Source organism: Populus euphratica, unplaced genomic scaffold (genome assembly GCF_000495115.2).
Source record: "Populus euphratica unplaced genomic scaffold, PopEup_1.0 scaffold109.1, whole genome shotgun sequence".
NCBI lineage: Eukaryota > Viridiplantae > Streptophyta > Magnoliopsida > Malpighiales > Salicaceae > Populus > Populus euphratica.
Genome location: NW_011499999.1, coordinates 505,588 through 525,550, shown reverse-complemented (window position 1 = coordinate 525,550; position 19,963 = coordinate 505,588). Strand labels below are relative to the sequence as shown.

At 32.8% G+C, this 19,963-nt stretch overlaps 2 protein-coding genes across 9 annotated transcripts; one reads left to right on the top strand and one right to left on the bottom strand.

The window, feature by feature from the left end:
* Positions 1-3,484: 3,484 nt before the first annotated feature.
* On the top strand, positions 3,485-10,142 carry LOC105140805 (uncharacterized). 8 transcript variants are annotated; one of them, XM_011047793.1, is made up of 12 exons: positions 3,485-3,610; positions 4,698-4,747; positions 5,209-5,434; positions 5,519-5,652; positions 5,774-5,909; positions 6,887-6,983; positions 7,086-7,152; positions 7,676-7,774; positions 7,907-7,996; positions 8,796-8,950; positions 9,460-9,561; positions 9,677-10,142. In XM_011047793.1, exons 1-12 carry the CDS (start codon positions 3,517-3,519, stop codon positions 9,825-9,827), a joined length of 1,401 nt encoding a protein of 466 aa, XP_011046095.1. In that variant the 5' UTR covers positions 3,485-3,516; the 3' UTR covers positions 9,828-10,142. The 8 variants fall into 8 exon arrangements, 7 of the variants coding, with proteins under 7 accessions (XP_011046095.1, XP_011046097.1, XP_011046100.1 ...); XM_011047795.1 differs by lacking the exon at positions 3,485-3,610 and adding an exon at positions 3,657-3,898 and having other exon boundaries at positions 5,169-5,434; XM_011047798.1 differs by lacking the exon at positions 3,485-3,610 and adding an exon at positions 3,882-3,898.
* A 7,388-nt stretch (positions 10,143-17,530) lies between these two features.
* Positions 17,531-18,589, bottom strand: LOC105140804 (protein YLS9-like). Its single transcript, XM_011047791.1, has one exon. The coding sequence runs from the start codon at positions 18,389-18,391 to the stop codon at positions 17,603-17,605; it is 789 nt and encodes a 262-aa protein (XP_011046093.1). The 5' UTR covers positions 18,392-18,589; the 3' UTR covers positions 17,531-17,602.
* Between the last annotated feature and the right edge of the window lie 1,374 nt (positions 18,590-19,963).

Below are 19,963 nucleotides of genomic sequence, written 5' to 3'. Positions count from 1 at the left end.
ATATATATATATATATATATATATATATATATATATGATGCAGACTGCATTACCTTGGTGAAGAGGACAGAAAGTAATTTTCATGCATTTATTATTGATATTATTATCATTTGTTTTAAAGCAGAATGCATCGTCAAATAGAGAGCCATAATGAGGTAGGAGATCTCATAATTATTAAAAACTATGCACCCAATTTCCTGATATGGAAGTATTCCAAGCACATTAATGATAGATGGAAACCTTATCACCAGTATTTGTCTTAGTTGGCAGGGACTTGTATAGTTAATTTAGCCAAGTCAATGTCTATTATTACCAGCTCTATGCATAGTCTAATTAATACATGATGGCTATAGTTTCTTTTGGGCAGCAAGTCAATACACATCCACCAATAGACTAGTTAATAGGTTGTGGAGAGGCAACTGCTGAGCAGAGCGCAGGGGGAGATAAATGTTACTAATTTAGATTTTTATATTTATTTTAAAAGAATTTTTTAAATTTATTTTTATGTTTTTAGAGTATATTGATATGCTAATATTAAAAATAAATTTTAAAAAATAAAAATATTAATTTATGTATTTTAAAGTGAAAAATACTTTTAAAACAACAACTACTACAATACCAAATAAGATTTTTGTATTAGATATTGTAATAAATTTTATGGTTATAATTTAATAAAAATAAATTTGAAAAGTTTATAAATTATAATTATTTCATAATCAATATTTTTTTTAAAAAATCCAAATACTTTTATCTAAACAACTGTTGAGCAGAGCGCAGAGGCTAGTCAATGTTAATTTATAATGTTAATAATTTATATAAAGGATGTTTGTTTTGTCTTTTTAATTTTAAAAGTATTTTTTTTAAAAAATAAATTATTTTTTGCAGTTTTGGGTTGATAAAAAATAAGTTTTAAAAAACTATAAATTATAATTATTTCATAACCAATATTTAAAAAAAAATTGAGTTGAATCCATGTATGTATAAAACTATTAAAAATTACTAAGAAGGTTGGGGTTAAACAGGATTTCAACTATTGATCACCGCATTACCAAGGGCAGAGTGCATCGAGGGAGAACATTCTTTGGGATTATATAGTTAAATAAGGGTTAACTTATTCATTAATTAGGATGATGATGGCGATGATAAAATGATAACAAACACTATATGCCTAAACTTTAATAACTACTTTATATGCTTGCCGTCATGGTTTAATTATTATTATTATTATTGTATCTCATCTGGTTTCAACAGCTTTTTGATCCTTTTGTCTTGTTATTACAATTACAAAGGCAAAATTCAAAGATTCAAACTAAGTGATTGTTTTCCCCTCTTTTTTTTTGTCCGGTTCATGTTAATGTGATCTTGAATTTGGTTTTGTCCGCATCGCTTCTTCTAATCTTCTTCGAGATATTTGATTGGCTTTACCCAACCAGACACTTACTGTCCAGGAAATGTCAATCAACGATCCCTAACATCCTCTTCCATACTTTGAATTAAGAGGTTAGGGTTCAAAGAAGATATTTAGGTTGTGTCGGTTAATGTTTCAATATAATATACATAAATTATTTGGTTAAAAAGATATTATATGTATACTTGGGAAATAGACATGGTTCTTGAAGTATATTTTTGTTATTTTAAAACAGGAATATATAAATACGTCTTAAATTTTTTTATATTTTCTACCCCCAAACAGTAACCAAAAATTATTTTAAAATGTTAAAATCTAAAATCTCAATAAATTGAAAAGAGAAGAAGAAGTTAGAGTTCAAGTTCAATCATTATATTTCCTCTTAAAAAATAAAAATTCTGCCCTTGCAATCAAGTCTCTATCCCACTGATTTTTGAATAAGTTCTTAATAAAATAAAAATAGTGCATTTTAAATACTTTTTTTTTTTTTTCTAGCGATGTCTTTTAGAATTAAAACCCGAGGTACAACACGAGGAACATTTCCTCTCTACCTCAAACCAAACTTAAGGATAAAAAACCCATTTATAAAAATCACTTTTTCCCCTGCTATTAACTACTTTATCCAAACTAGTAGATTTGCTCTAACGTTTTGTTAAAAATAATTTCTTTAACAGAACACTTGAAATACAATAAATTCGGATTGTAAAATTAAATGATAAAATCATAAATATTTTTAACTAATTATAGATCAATAATTCTAATAGATAATAAAAGTTTTAAAGGTACTGTGGTCGAGAGAAAATTAAATGAAAGAATGGAAAAATATTTGATTCTATTTTGAATCTTAGAGCGAACTAAATATGATATTTTGTATGAAGTTACAATCTTTTTTTTTTTTTTTACTTTAGGTAATGTTTGGTTTACTTAAGAATTGATGGTGGAAATTAGAATGATTTTGCTAATTGATTTTAGGGAAGCCAACAATGTTGGACAAAATAATGAAATGAGATTCTATTCTATTTTCATCAATCTTTTGTGAACAAAAAATAACCCTTTTGTTTAAGGATTATATCTCTCTTTTTTATTTTTATTTTTATTTTAATGAATATATGATACTATCTATATCTATTTCTGCTTGATATTGCAATGGATTCCATAGAATAATATCAAAAGCCATACACGGTTTATTTGAAACGCTTTAGTGACTAATACAATTCTATTTACTTTATAAGAAAAATAAGACTCATATGACTATTTCTGTGCTAGGACCAGCAACTCCTATTAACCTCGTGGTTAACTCTTTGGTTGCTATCCTTCAACCCTAAATCAAACCCTAATAACCTATTAGGTATCCTCGAAACAATGACGAAACCTCATGTCATGCTCAAAAGTTCCTGCATCTGCAATGTTTGGGTTCGCTTTGTAAGAGGCTCTTTTTCAGTGTAATTTTTGGAGCTGTACACTCCAATAAGAGTGCAAATCGGAGAATTTAGAGTCAACAATAGTATTTATACTTTGTAAATCATGATTTTGAACAAATAAAGTTTGATTTTAATGATTTTAAAGATTTTAGTTCATGTTTACACATTAAATATATACTAATTCATAAAATTATACGATTTTATAAAAAAATTTATAATTTTAATTACAATAATTTAATTTTTAAACTAAAATATAATTAATTGTTTTGATATGTGTTTGATATTGTACTATATTTTATAATTGCATTTAAAAAAAAATAGATTTTAAAAACATTATAAATTATAGTTTTTAAATTTTTTCTAAATCAAGATTTTAAGAGATATTTTGCAATTTATTTTACATAAAACTGTAATATATATATTAATTAACAAAATATTTTTAAAATCATGATTGGTCAAAACATAATTTTAATTACACTCTCAAACTTCCCTTAATAATCAAAATGTAGAACATCTCGTCTCATCTCATCTCATTTTGTTAAATAGTTGAAAGCCTAGTAACGTGATAATGATTGAGAAAGGCATTCTTACCTTTTCTATTTTCTATCATGGGATCTCAAAATGCTTGAATCAAAGCACAAGAAGAGAAGAGAAGTGAAGTTGAGGTTAAAGCATTGAAGGACAAAGATGGAGTCAAAAGTTGAAAGCTTTAGGGGGTGTTGGGGTGCCCGTGTTAGGCGCCAAGCAAGCGCATACACTCGCAGTTGCCACCATAAAAAAGGCAAACACTCTTTTTACTAGCTAACAATAACAATAAATCCTCTTTATATAAACGGAAAGTTTTACTCTTTGTTCTCAACAAAGCAACAAATTTTCTTCCGAACCTTCTAAACTTAACAACTCTCTCTTCCTTTTCTCTTTCTTGAATTTTTATTTCTTATTATTGAATTTAGCCTTGTTTTGTTGAAGTTCTTCGTTCTTGATCCTTGATTTTTGACTCTTTTTTGCCCTCTCTATAGTTAGCTTCACTTTTAGTTCAGTTGTGACTTTCTGTTAAAAAGCTTTGATGGTAAGACAGTTTTTTCTCTCTTTCTTTCTTTAGTATGTTTTCAATTTACTTGTTGAAAATGGCGCCTTTCCCTTTTGGGTTGTTTTGTTTCGTTGCTTGGAGATGATAACATACTAACATGTGCAAAAAGTTGTTTCTTGTAGTCTTGAAATTCTACGATGTATTTTCTTAACAAATTTAGCTAACTTTAAAAAAGCTGTTGAATTGGGCACAAATGGGTTTTGGGCATTTGTTTGTTTTGTTGAAGTTTGGACCTTCAATCTTATTGATTTCAGGTACAGTGGAAAAGGATAAAAAAAGGGGATGTCTTTACTTTGCTTCATGGGTTTTAGGTTGCTTGTTTTTGTTTTGAAACTGTTGGAGACACTTTACTCACAATCTTTGTCCAATTTTCTACTGTTGTAATAATTGATTTAATGGAATTCATTTGCATTTTTTCCATTTTCATTTTCCAATACTACGAGTTATTTTCGATTTGCTTGCTACCAACCTACCATTTTGTATGGGTTGCTGCTTCTTCTGCAAGGCTATTTCAATTCTGTTTGAACCCAATTGCCCTTTTTCTTCACATTTCTCTTTTAAAGTCTTATTTCATGTGTGATGGGAAAAAGCACATCACTTTTTCCCTTTCTAAGTTATAGTTGTTGCATAACACTTTTGCATTTTTCCTTTTATCAGAATGGGGAAGATAGTGAATTATGTTGTGTCATGCTTTTCTTGTGATTCAGTTACTTTTATTGGTTTCGTCTTTTTATTGACTCCTTCTGTCATTGAATTCTTATCTCCCTTTTCTGTGCAGAAATTACTCGAAGTTTTGACCAGTTTTCCAATCTTCTAATTGTGGACCAGGTGACTTAATCTATCTCTTACTGTTGTTTGGTGATGAAATGTGTTAGGGGAAGGATATTATATGTAGATTGAAATTGTCAACTACAAACAATCTTTTTCAAAAGCTTTTGGAGAGTTCTAGCAAGAGTTATTTGAAGACTGCTCGTGAGTGACCTACTTCTTGTGCTTTGTTGGTTGGGAAATTTAATTACTTCATTTGTGGCTCGTTTACTGCTAATCCTCCACTTTTCCTTGTGATTGCTGTCTACATTCTATGAAACTAATTGCTTTCTTCATCCTTCGTACAATTTCATGCCACAGGAATCAATACCCTTATTGTGTTATGAATCACTGTTTTTCCTTGCAAGAGGGATTGTTTTTGCTGAACAACTTGTTTGTACTGCAGTAACTGACTTTCTGTTCCTTGAATTCGTGAATACAGTAACTATTAGGATATGGGATGTCTGGTGTCTACCCCACAGGATTCAGGTGGAAATCGAAGGAGACCGGGGAGTATAGGGGAAGTTTCTGTTTATGTACCTGGTTTTCGGATACCAAAGCCCGTTGATTTCTCTCTGTCACTTGGTGATCAATTGCCTAAGAATTTAATGGAACGCCTGTCTGCTTTGAGAACTCGTGTTGTTGTTATGGCTGGCCAAGAAGCACCAACAGTTTCACGAACAAGGAGAAAAAGTGCTACACAACATGGTAGGTTGTAATAATACCAGTGCAGATTGATAGATCAGCAATAGGTGAAGTTGTTTGAATTTCAATGTTATTTGTTGTCTGCAGGAGGTTCAACATTGGCCAATCTTCACCAGGCTCTTCAAGACTACTTGCCTGTTCTGTTGGGATTAGTTAAAGATGGAAGCCAGCTACAACACAATGTGCAATTTGTGTGGATGAATCAAGAAGATGAAGCAGAGGTGGGTGGGAGTGTGCTCTAGCTCATCTATTTACCATCGGTTGAAATCTTCTGTTTTATGGTTTGCAATTCCTTCTGAGATGGAGAATTATTGATTTGATATGTACTGTGGAATTTTGTAGGAAACAGCCATTTCTAATGCATGGTATGAGGTGTTGTCAGTTTTGCATATGATGGCGATGCTATCATTATCACAGGCCAACTTGTTACTTCTTCCAAGAACATCTGCTGATGGTTATCAGCCAAAAGTATCGGAAGGTAGTTGTTTTCTATAAACTTTATGTGAATCGAGGGATGAAGCTTGTTGTGTGTGACATTTCTTAATAATTTTATTTCTAGAATTTAAAACTCATTTGGCAAGCATAAGGTATTGTCCTTGTCCAGCATTTTGGAGAGTAACTGCTGGGTCAGGAAGCCATTTATGATATTTCTTATACTGTCTATCTGGATCTTGGCTATAATTGCATGCTCGATGTAATTTGTTTTAATATATACAAAAGAAAAGAGAGATTGATTGGTGTGGCGGCCAGAGGTGTTGATCTAATTAGTGACAGAAATGTCGGTGACAGTTTAGTTCATAAAGATGCTTTTCAGAATCTACTGTCCTAATTAAGTATGGGCATGCAATTAGAACAGCAGGATATTTCTTGTGCATTTCAGCATATAGCCTCCAATCAATTAACCAGCCATCTAACTTGAAGACCACACTTAAAGTGTATACTTAATTTGAGTAATAAATAGAGTGATGTGAAATGAAACCTAAAAAACATAAGTGCTCCAACTCAACGTGCCATATGAGATTGAAAGACCAAATACCATTATTCACTTTTGGTCTTACAAGTGCATGGTCCCAGATGGGCAAATTTGGTGATATCTACTTGATGAATATATATATATATATATATATATTGTTTAGAGTTTTTGTATTTTATAAGCAATATTTTTTAATAATACAATTTCTAAACCAGGGAAGATTGCTTCGACTTTGATAGTAATTAGAAGACCACGGTGAATTGGGAATGTTACCTTGTTTGGAAGGAGTTTTCCATGTGTTTGAGAAAGCTGCGTCAATGATTCAGAAATATATCTTGCAAGTTGATCTAATCATATTTTATGTAGATGAATTCATGCACATATACTCGGTTGTAACCTTTCACTATGCTTCACATTAGATCTCCACTCATCCTGTTACAAAAGTTTAATTTTGCTCCTTTATTTCTGCGAGTCTGTCACAGAGAATAGGCGAGCATCAGTTGATATTTTCTTGAAGGCTGCAGGGTATCTGGATTGTGCTGTTCGGCATGTGCTCCCACAATTTCCTACTTCACTAAGGTTTGCATAGCTGAAAGACTTACCAAGAGTGGATGTGCTCAAGTTTCATTATATTTATCTTCATTGCATATCCAATCTGACTTGAATAAATATTGCTTCCAGGGAAGATTTACCAGTGGACCTTGCAGAAGGTGTTCTTAGAGCACTTTGCCTTCAAGCATTGGGACAGGTAGTGACTTATTATCCTTTATGGTTTTGTTTGATGAAGTCAGAAATTCTGCCCATGATATCCTTGACATGTATGAATGGCGGTTGCATATGGAGACTATCTAGAAGATTTTAGATGAAACTTCTCTTTTTACATCTTTCTTGATTACCAATACATAAGTTGGCTACCCACTAACTGATACCAATCATTTTCTTGCATTGTTGATATATAGGACTCCAACCCCTCTTCTTTTTAGGCTTGTAGCACATAAAGGACATATTAGGAGCAAGAAACCTCTTTGGGCAGTAAAATTGCGATGATGATTTATTGTAAAAACTCCTTTTAGCAGTTGACATGTTCAGAATGATTAAGATCTCCGCCTTCCCCGCTTTGTGTTTGGAGTTGTCTCTTTGAGCTGCTAATTCAAATAGACAGAATTCTCTTTTACAGTTTTCAGATCACCTCCTTTTCTTGTTTCCCTCTGTTTTGGTTAAATATTCTTTTTGCTGTCTTATGGTCTCTCTATTCTTTCCATCTGATGCAGGGTGTTGATATCCAATTAGGAATGGCAATCGATAGTGCCAAAGCTACTCTTGCAGTGAAGCGAAGGCTTGCTTGTGAGATGGTAAAGTACTGGCAGCAGGTATGAGGGCACTAACTGTGTTCATCCTGACAAACAAATAAATTATAAACTCAGTTTTTGTACAAACAATAGTTGTGCATTGATTACCCTTGTAGCTTCATCTTCTTTTTTTCTTTATTGTTTTCTTGACAGGCTCAAGATAATATAATGAACCTTCCATTAGCAAATAGTTGGGGGGAAAAGCACCGGCTCTTCATAAAGTGGAAATATGTGGAGGCAAAGGTATGCAAAAATTGCTTTCATTCCTTTGTTTCCTCTCTGTATTTTGTCATCATTCACATTAGACGCTGTCCTTCCTGTTGCTTTCAGATCTTAAAACTATGAAAATGAAAGTGTGTATTCTCCCAATGCAATGTTGCACGGAAAACATGAACTAGTAATAATTGAACCAACCATCTAATTCACAGCATTTGATTGGCATTGGAATAGGGATATCAATGCTGCCTTAAACATAATGAACTTAACTAACTTCCTTTCTTCTTCTTACCGTACTTCTTTGCTTCCCATTTTCACCTTTTACCACATCAATGATCAAGTGATTGGTAAAACAAGCTGAATTGCACTCAGGAAACTGTGCTTGCTGTAACAACTCTCAAATTGCCCTTGACCTTTAATCTCACAGCAGCCTGACATATTTTCTCCTGGTTCTTGAGCGCTAAACAAATGGTTTTGGTCAGAACTGATCAGTAACACCTAACTGTCTTGTCCACTCAGAATCTTCCAACACACACACACACATGGGCACGCGCACAAGAGCAGCCAGATAACAAAAATGATTTGTCTTTATGTCATTTGACCTTCCCACAGCATGAGACTTATTGGAATTTGGATCAGCAGGCTGAAATTGGTTTAACATAATCTCACTGTTGACTTTTCTAGCCATTTATTGCTCATTCCCTGCTGTAATTAGATAATATGTTTTCCTTTTTTTTTAAAAAAAAATCCTTTCTATTGTATTTTCCTTTTCATAGCTATCAATCAAAATCACTGTTCTTTTAGTAATATTGTTTCACCAAACCAGGCTGCAGCATACTATTATCATGGTTTAATCCTTGATGAAGGGAACACAGAAAAGTCTCATGGGATGGCTGTAGCTGCTTTGCAAGCTGCAGATGAATATTTTAAAGAAAGTAAACGATCATGTGAGGCATTCAATGCAGCTTCTCCTTTGTCAAGGTAATGCATCTACCGAAGTCCCTCCAGCTCATTATCTTCATAACTTGCCTTTCTGTGATGAGCAATGCTGTGGATACTTTCTCATTTTATTTTATGGTGTAGTTTGTTTTTTGTTTTTTTTTCCCCTCATAATCTCAATATAATGCAAGTTGTTAGGGAATCTTAATCTTCAGTAAAAGAAAGCAGAAACGTATTCATTTTTTCTTGATCTCATTGCATGCTACAACGAAGTCTGTGGTACCGTTAAAAGAAAATGTACTGTTGCTAGGATTCTTAGCTGTTAATGCTTCAGCATCTCGGCATGTCTATGGAATTGTTAATGCTCTACCTTGTTGTTTCCATGGGACTTTGCATTAGGACTTGGATTTTCTTAATTTTGTGACTTTTCTTATTGAATTCTATGCGAGTGATTGTAAATGCTTTACCTTTTCTCACTGAGTGACAACTCTTACCCATACCTTACCATTTCTTCGGGTCTCCTTTTCAAGTTTTGATTTGTCTTTGTGCAGAAACCCACCGCTTTGGGGAACCATGAAGTACCTCTCTGAGAAAATTCCAAAAGATACTTCTAGCAAGGTGCGGATAAACCGTGATCTATATTCCCATGAAAAGTAAGTGGTCCTTTTAGCAGGTGAATTTCTTCCTTGGAATCATTTCCTATTTGCGTGGTTAACAAGTGGAGTCACCTGATCCTGTAATTTGGGGATTTGGTGATGTTGATTGCAGAATCATGGAGACAGCACCAACATTGCCTGATTTTTCTTTGGCGCTGAAACCAGATGAATTTCAGCTCCCTGATGTGGTCCTTTCCTGGAATGAGGAGAATGTTGGTGTTGGACAAGCCAGTTCGAACCACCTGAAGGGTGAGCGAAGATAGGTCATACTGCATTTTCAGAAAAAGATACACATGGGGCCAAAAATTTGTTTTGAGACGTGGGATTGGCAAGTCAACCAGAGAACCATTCTTTGATTGTGTGCCAAAACTTCCTTTTAGCACCTGGTGTTCCAGCCTCTTCTGATTTTTTCCCTTCTGCGTCTCTTCTCCCTTTGTCAAGACCTGTAAGTGATCCGTGTCATCGACCTCTGTACAAGTTCTTGTTGTGTGTAAATTAGATACTGCTTGAAAAGTGTTGATGTTTCTTTACCAACAATGACGTTCTCTTCATTGATCTTGAAATTGTCTAGTTTGATAGAAAGCTGGTGTGAAAAATTGATTACAGCTGGTGTGGGTGCACGGCTTCAAATGGCGGGGGAAAGAAATAATGTCATCATTTTTCTTGCAAAGCAAACAGTTCTCTTTTTTTTTCCCCCGAGTAATACCTTTCTTGATCTACAGCAAACATTTGGTGCTGCATTTTTTATGTTATATAATCTCAATATTAGCATGTCATCATTAAGATTGATAGCAAATGAGCTGCTTCAAGTGCCTCATCAAATATCATCTTAAAAAAAAAAAAAACATATCATTTCACCAAATAAAACTCTGATAGAGAGTGACATATGAACCCGGAATTTGCATGAACTGCAAGCAGCTTGGTGCTAAACAATAAAAGGCCATTATCACGTACATCTGGGTTGTCATATTGCACATAACATGAAACACGGTTTCCTCAGTTACTAATATTTCCGATTTCGTAATGCTGGATTCATTACTGAAGAAGTAAACCAGTTGTATCACAAGGCTGCAACTTTAAAAGGTCAATCGAACCACAATTCTGTTCTTGGTAAAATATGCTGCTAATCGTAAATAACATTGCCACCATTCTCAACCACTTGCTTTTCTTTTTCTTGTTCCTCTGTAAAATGACAGTGATGAGACTGATTATTGATATGAGGTTACTTTAAATGGAAAATAGATGACAGCTTTGTTAATTTAAAATAGCTAATATTCATACGAGACTTCATCACACATGCAAAATCAAACTCTGCGAGGTCACTTACCCAGTTTACATATTGCCTTAAGTGTACGTTTTTCAAGCTTATCGTGCTTCTGCACATCTCTTCGCAGGTCCCAGTTTGGCTTCTTTGGAGCAATGTTGAGAAATGGATCCTAAACATCTACCCAAAGTCAGCAGCACAAATTATAAGCAGAAGCTAAAAAATAAAAAATAAAAAAAGAGCGAAAAGAGCGAACTCACAAGACACAGGCTACTTCTAGGAAAACTTGGTACTTGAAGGTCACAATTACCTCTTTCTTCTATAATGGAGGAGGTACTGATGCAACAGGATCTTCAAACTTTGGTAGGACTAGCGGAGCAAGCTTACCCTCATGAAGCTCCTTGTCTTGAGGAACATAATTTCGAAACTTCTGGGATTACAGAAATGAAGAAAATGCAGTAGTATACATTAACACATACTCTATGACATGATCAACACACGCATACTCATGACGCGCTACTGCTGCTTGTTCGACCTTGAAAAGCTTTATAAAACCACCATGCTTTACTCTGGTGGTGATGTTTCTTATTTATAAGAAAGTACAGTATTCATAATACACATTTGACAACTAATCTAGGATATCTCCTAAAATATTTCCTACAATCCAGAGGATCAAGTGAATCAGGATACAATATTCTTGTATCCTTAACACTGCCTTGCAAGCTTAGTGTGGGATTGACCCGAACACGAAGCTTGAGAAATTGAGAGAGGCTCTTTGTAAATATATCAGCAACTTGCATCTAGGATGGCATAGATTGAGGTTGAATTGCACTAGAGGCAATTAGCTCTCAAATCAAATGATAATCAAGATCAATATGTTTGTGAGAAATAGCATTAAGAGTTAGGAAGATTGCATTTTTGTTATCACGGGAAAGGAAAGGTTGATGTTTTATAAAAACCCTGAGGTCCTGAAAAAGGTGAGAGAGCCAAAAGAACTTCAAAGGCTGTGTGAGCTCATGCTCGATACTAAGATTCATAACTAAAATGAGAAACAATGAATTGTTTCTTAGCACACCACAAGTTTTTCACCATGAAAGATTGCATAACCGGAAGTGAAGTAACGGTTGTTAGGGCAACTAGCTCAACCAACATCAAAGTAGGCAAGAATGCTTGTAGGTGGAGAAGAAGAGAAATATGGCCCATAATGGAGTGTGCCCTTGACATAATGAAGAGTACCCTTGAGTGCTTGAAAGTCATCTATAGTAGGAGATTACATGTATTGAATTGCAAAATTTACAGTATAAGCAAGATTGGTACGAGTAATAGTCAAGCACTGCAATGCCACCACCAGCGATACAATGTAGGATCAGAAAAGGAATCACCATCACTAGTTAGCCACTGAAAAACAACCATGGGTGTGGACACCGACTTGCTATCAAAAAGTTGAGCACAAGTAAGGCACTTAAGTTGTGTAAAGGGATCAAGAACATATAAATACCTTGGGAGATATCCTATAACCAAGAAATATACAATCAAGAGGGGCAAACTTATAAGAAACATAATCTCGTAAATAAGGAAAAACACGAAAGCCAAAAGGATGAAAATTTTCGTATGTGGTTAGCTTACCATATTGTACCTTACAAGGACACAGCCCATCAAGAACAAGTGTGGGCAACTGATTGATAGTGTTGATAACAATACTAAATGCCTCAACCCAACAAGATAAAGGGACATCAGATTGAAATAACATAGCAAGATCAGTTTTAGTAACGTGTCGATGCTTGTGTTCAGCTTGACCGTTCTAAGATGGAGTGTAGGGGCAAGAAATTTGGTGATGAATGCCAGAAGCAATGAGATAAGACTGAAACTGATTACTCATAAATTCAACCTTCCAATCATTTTAAAAAGTTTTGATCTTACATGAGAATTGATGAAATACAACAAAGGTTTGAAATTGTAGAAAAATTTTAAATGTATGATTTTAATGTCATGAGATAAAACCATGTAAAGCAAGAGTAATCATTAACAAAAATAATATAATAACAATCATTTGAAGAAGACATAACATAAGTAAGGCTCAAATATCACAACGAATAAAGTCTAAAACATTCTTAGAGTGTTGATCATTAGAGGTGAAATGTAGTTTGTGACTTTTAATAGTTTGATAAGCAACACACAAAATGGAAGAAATAAAAAAAATAACAAAGAGATGCCCTTTTTTATTTAATAAAAAATATAATAACCCAAACATATATACCAAACACCATAAGAAGCACGAAGGGAATTATTTTTAAGAATAGAAAGAAATATTGAATGACTATGCTAAAGCACATAAATATTATCTTCACGGTGACCAATTGCCACCACTTTTTTATTGCACGATTTTGTATGGTAAACAACTTATTAATAAAACAATTAGAAAGTGGATAATCAAAGGTTAATTTGTTGATAGATAACAATTTTTTAGTAAGTTGAGGGAAACATTCAATAAATTTTGTATTTTTAGATGAAGAAAGAGCACATACATGAATGATTGGTAAAAAAACTCCATTACTAGCTATTATACAATCCTTACCATTATAGGTTTCAACCTTGTCCAACTAGGATGAATTTGGAGTCATATGAGCAGAGAATCTAGTGTCTATGTACTATTTAATATTGGTACCTACTAAAGAAAATTGAGAAAAAGATTCAATAAGGTGAGCATAAAAATCAACAACCTTTACATATTGATCATGATATTGTTTGACATTATATCCCTCACTACGATAGATTTGGCAATAAAAAGTATAATTTCCACGACTGTTGCCATGATTAACATAAAAAACTTCATTTTTCATATAATTTTTTATTCCCTCCGTTACAAAATATATCAGAGGTGTCTTTAGTGACAGTGTAAGCAGCTAATGAAGCAATAGGTGCTTCAAGAGATTTTTAAAATATTTTTGAGCTTTCAACCTTTGAAACAAGATCATAAAAAAAATGACAAAGAGAAAATAAAGAGCTGAGTGAAGGAGAAACAGGCAAACTCAAGATCAAAACCATGAAAATACAAGTGGACCTTGTTAATGTCATCAACAAAACAACCCATGGTAGCCAGGTGACCACATGGTGCCTTAAGAAAGTACTTGGTAACACTATGAATACCTTGTTTCAAAAGTTGGTGATGCTTAAGATGAATTCATGAATCTTTGATCTATAACTAAAAGCAAACTTCAACGCAATCTAAATAATATAAGAGGTAAAAAGATCAATAACATAAGCCATAGCTTCCTCTATGAGAGAGGAAAAAAGAAGAATAAGAAGAAATTGATCTCTAGATTTCTAAGTAGCATGCTTGGGATTTAGAACTGTAGAAGAATCAGAGGTGATGATTTCTAGAGGTTCAAACAAAGAGCAATTAAAGATATTATGTTTTATTTTGATCAAATAAATAAAGATAGTGAGATTTAAATTCGTGACTACTTAATCATCAAAGTTTTGATATTATGTCAAATAATCAATTCAACTTAATAGCTTAAACTGTTAGGTAAGATCCTATTATATGATTTATATTATTTTTTATTTAAACCATCACACTTTACTGTAGTGGTGATCATAATTATCAAACTCGACTCGGGAGTTGACCTGGCCAAGGCGCCAGGTCTCGGGTTTCATAGGTTAACTTGAAAAAATTGAAAAATTATTGAAAGCTTTAATATTTCATATAAAAAGATTAAAAAACAATTCATGTAAATATAAACTATATATATTTTAAATAATAAAGTTTTAAAAAATATTTTAGAAAGTTATTTATCCCACATTAAAAATATACTATATTATCATTTTAAGTTGGAATATTTAAACTATTTTTTTTTTATTTTACATTGAAAAAAAATAATTTTTTTTCTTGTAAATATAAAGTATATATATTAAAGGGTTTCAAATCCCACATTGAAAAAATAACTCCTGTCTTGTGAATATATATATATTAAAGAGCTTCAAATCTCATATTGAAAAGATATTGTTATCCTTTTAATTGAAGTATTCAAAACAAAAATTTTTTTTATCTTATATTGAAAAAACTTAACTTTTTTCTTGTGAGCATAGATTATAAAGTGATTCAAATCCCACATTAATATATATATATATTTAAAAGTTTTGAATTTCACATTGAAAAAATAAAATATTTTTCTACTATTTATAAAGTAAACTTTAAAAAATGTTAATAATCAACTAAAAAAATTTAAAATAAAAAGATATCACACCTTTGCAAGAGCTTCAAATGACGATTTACATCTCGTTTGCTTGATTGGTTCTTTGGAGTCGCCAACTAGTGTTTAAATAAGAGTCACTAGAAACCTAAATATATTAATCTTTATCAGAGATTCATGAGTAAAGAACTAATTATAGCTATAGAAAATATTAGTACTTTTAGCATATCCTAATTATAGTAAGTTGCTTTACAGTTTGATATAATTTGAAGATTTAAAATATTAACTAAATTCTTAAAATTTTAATAAATTAATTATTAAATCCCAGAATATATATAGAAATCTTATATTTTTACAGGAAATACAACATGATTTTATCCTTAAAATACTTGACTATATACAAATTAAAACACTTAATTATTTTTTTTATTATTATTTTTATTTTATAATTCAATAACATATATTTAAAAAAATACAACCACACACATCTCTTTTTATTATTTTTTCACCTATAATTACATGTTTACAAAATAAAAAGAAAATCAAAATAAACTATAAACACCTTAACAATTTCAAAATTACAAAACATGCAGGAACTGCAGGGAAGTCTCTTGAACTGCCAGAAAAGCCAGTGCATCCTCTCCATGCTCCGTCGCTAGTGAAGACAGCAAAAACCATTGGATCTTAAACATCTTCCTCCTCTCTTCTCTTTCCTATTTATGGTGGCTTTCACCGTGACTTGCAACAAAAAAAAAACACAGTTACTTGTTTAATAACGTGGTTGCAATTATTTTTTAAAAAAAATTTCATATTAAAATATATGCTAATTATGTTTTTTATTTTTTAAAAATTATTTTTAATATCAATACATCAAAATAATTTAAAAACATTAAAAATATATTAATTTAAAGTTAATTTTTAAAAAAAAAATTTAAATTTTTTTAAAAATATTTTTGAAAGGTAAAAACAAACAATGTGCTCCAGGGCAGTAAGGAGGAACAATCGAGTAGGGGGTGTCGCTGCTAGGAGATTTTGATGGAGGGCACTGCGTTGAGGGTCTTCACTCCTATTGGTGGCAGCGGTAGTTCACCTTGCTGCTGTCGTCCGTTGGGGCTGCTGCTGGAGAGGAAGGATGGCTAGTTCGAATGCTGGTGGAGAAGAAGCTAAAGTCAGTGGGGGGACGACGCCTGTAAGGAGAACAACTAAGAGGGAAAAGGTTTGGCGTGTGGCTGTTTTAGGTGAAGAAGAGGAAGACTTGCCCGGCTGATGGGAGATGAAGCTGAAAATCAAAAGCCCCAAAGCCAGGGGTTTCTTTGTTTTTTTTTTTTAAGGAGAGGGGTGGGTCAGGGTCTTCTGGTTTATTTCAAAATGAAAGGGAAATGAGGGGAGTGGAGACGGTCCACGAGAGACTGCCCTACAGAGGGCAGTTGCTTTGGCTTGTTGTGGTGAGGGAGAAAATGGGAGGGGGGAGGTCTATGCGCAAGCGAGGGGGTGGTGGCTCTGGTTCTCTTTTTATTTGGCAAAAAGAGGGGGCAGCTGCTGCATGGAGTGGAGAAGATTAGTGATTAAATAAGAAAAAATTAATCTTGATTTAATAAGAAAAATTAGTGATTAAAAAATTAATACGTTAAAAGTTGAACGTGTTTAAAATATTTTTAAAAATTTAAATTCTTCTGAGATGATATTGAAAATAATAAAAACGATGCAAATGTATCAAAAATATGTTTTTTAGGGTTTTAATTGTTTTTTTTGCTATTTTTAATTTTTTTCTAGAAATTTATCAAAACATAGTAAAAAATTAGATAACAACAAAGATATATAAAAAAATCACATTTAAAAAAACAAATTGAATATCATCTGGATTATAAATCAACTTATCAAATTGATGTAGTTTTACCAAATTGTCGTATTGATTAATTTTTATCTTATCTAAATTGACCCAGTTATTGAATTGACCGGGTCTAGATTGACCTATTGACCTGATCTAGATTTAATAACACTAATGGTTGGTCTAGATTTAATAACACTAATGGTGATTTCTTTTAATTATAACAAAGTACAATATACATATATGGTAGAATGTACAATTGTACAATACACATAACCACCCTTATCCTTTTTCTTCTAACTGGTCCTTGGCCTTTCATGGGTTTTACTGTCCGTCAGCAAAATGATAAATCGTATTTTACTAATAATTTCACCGTGATTAAATAGAAGAAACGGAGATATAGAGTTCGAACCAGTCTCTCGAAACATTAGCACAACTATAAAGAATCTAGCATCTATTTCTTGTCATATGATAGCTAAAATCTGATTTGGTTTGATCGGTTGAAAAGATGTTTTTAGCATAGTGATTTGATGTCTGTCAGTAAGCATGCAGTGGGCATGCATTAATTCCATTCAACAATTTTATACTTTCCCAACATAACTCTATATATTCTTAATCACTGATATTAAAACAAAAGTTGTAAATATAGAAGGGGAAAAAAAAACAATTAATAGCATCTGGGATACGAGTGAGAGCTAAATTGGGAGAAATGAAAAGAAAAAAAAAGGGCTAATGCAGTACATGGCATGAAATTCAAAGCTTTAATTTAAACTTGCAATTACTAGCTTTGATGCTGATTAGATTGTTGGTAGATAAGCTATCTACCACCAACAAACAATCCCCCCAGATCGTCACCTTCCTCAGCTTCAACCTACCTAGTTTGATAGAAACTGGTGCATCAACTTTAAGATCTAATGGAATACGTCCTGTTTGTTGTTGCTCTTGCAATGCCCTCAATAAAGTGCTTCCGTACTGTGCTTGCCCTGTTAAGCTTACATCCAGTTTTGTTATGTTCTGGTGACCTTGGTAGAATCTTGGTATTGAACCTTCACAGAGCTTCGTGTTTGTGTACCATACACTCAAGAGCCCACCTTTCTCGTAGTAAATTCCAATTTTCTTGTTGGGGTTATTGGCTGTGATCTTCACATCAAATTTAGCATATAGGGACATATCAAAGTTGAGCCTCAGGTCACTTATGCTCAAACTATCAACGGAGTAGTTGGGAATTTTTGGTTTGAAGACCAGGTAAAGAATGCCGGCAGTGGCTCCGACAATAGCCAAGAGAAGGACAAGAAGACCGACGGTCCAACATACGCACTTGCAACAACAGCTTCTTGTCTTTTGTGGTTTACTAGACTGCATAGCTGCTGGCATGGTGCGTAATGGCAGTGGAGGTTGCTGCTGCCTCTGACTCGAACCACCCTTTTCGGATCTTGCCAAGCCTCGAGACATCAACGGTGCTGTTGGTGATGGTGCTTCAACATCTACTGCTGGATGAATTTTCGGCTTATCTCCCATCATCTGCGTTCTTGTTTTTTCCATATCAGAACTTGAATGGAGACTTGGAGTTTGTTCTCAATGATGCTTTCTTCTTTCCTTTAGACCAGTTGTTGCACCTCAAAAGCGTGCAAGAAAGCTATGACAATTTATTAATGCCATTCGTAATTTATACAAGTAGAGGGAGCTAGCTGATCGGAGAAGCTTCCTAGTAATTTATGACCTATGATCTAGTCCTTGAAACACTTTGGTTAGATTAGGTCTTGACCTTCCACACCTAATAACAACACATGGGACACACTTGATACGAGACAAGGTAGTTCAGCTAAGTAGGAAGTCTTTGTTCAAATTTCAAACACTTTGCATGACAGGAATCTTTATATGCAACATGTCTACCCTGGAAATTTATAAAAAAATAAAATGAAAAAATGCGGCAAGCCAGATTCCCATTAATTAGGTGACCAGTGATGACATCAAGACAATTACAATCAAACACGTTACACGTATAAACCTAATTGAAACATTATAGTTTATTTTGGAAGACAAAATTGATTAAAAGAATTATTTGGGGGTAAAATTGATGATATTTCTCATTATTCAATTCGGCATAACCTTTATTTTCAGAAAAATAATGTCTTCAAGGATCAATGACAAGTTTGCAGTGAACATACAAAAAAATAAAAATAAAAAATAAGAGAAATGAACATACATTGTCTACATGTCTTACTTTCTCCGGTGAACACTGTAAGCACATGATCACCCTCTTGAAATCCAGTCACTCCCTCTCCAAAGCTCTCAATGTAGTCCTGTAGATTTATTGGTAGAAGTTTAACACAAATTGTCAACCTCACTGCACAATAGACAATCTATGTGATTATCTTGTAAGATACGGCGCGCTCCTTGTAAGATACATCATGCATTGGTGCCTCAAATGCAAAACAGAGGGGAATGAAATGTGATTATCTTGCACATTCTCCATTACTGAACATCTTAGCTAGCTAGATTCTAAACTGCTAACCAAAAGGGCCAACTGCCAAGAGATTCTTACGAATTGATGATTAAAAATCACAGCACTTCATAATACAACCATCTTGATTCAAAATCCAAGAAAAACTTGTCAGAAACATATTTCTTGGGAATTATTAAGACATGAGATTCTAGCATGGATTATCCATCGAAGACCTTATTAAAGAAAATGATCAGATCTTGTTTATTAATTAGAAAGTAGTTTTTTTAAAAAAATAAAGTACGGAAAAGTGAATTATTTTTTTATATTTGGTAGTGTAATGAAAAACAAGTTGTAAAACACTTTCTAGTGTTTGATTATATCATAGAAAATAAGCTAAAAATAATTTATTAATGTTTTATTTTTCTCAAGTTTATTAAAATAATAAGGAATAAATCTTACAAATTTAAAATTTGAATGAAAATGAAATTGAAAAAAAAATATAATTTCATAAATGATCTTAAATAAAATAATTAATAATTAAAATAATAAAGATCAAATCTAAAAAATTAAAATAATAAAAGATGAAGAAATTAAAATAATAATAATAATAATTTCATAAAGTATTTCAAATAAAATAAATAACAATCAAAAGAATGAGGACCAAATTT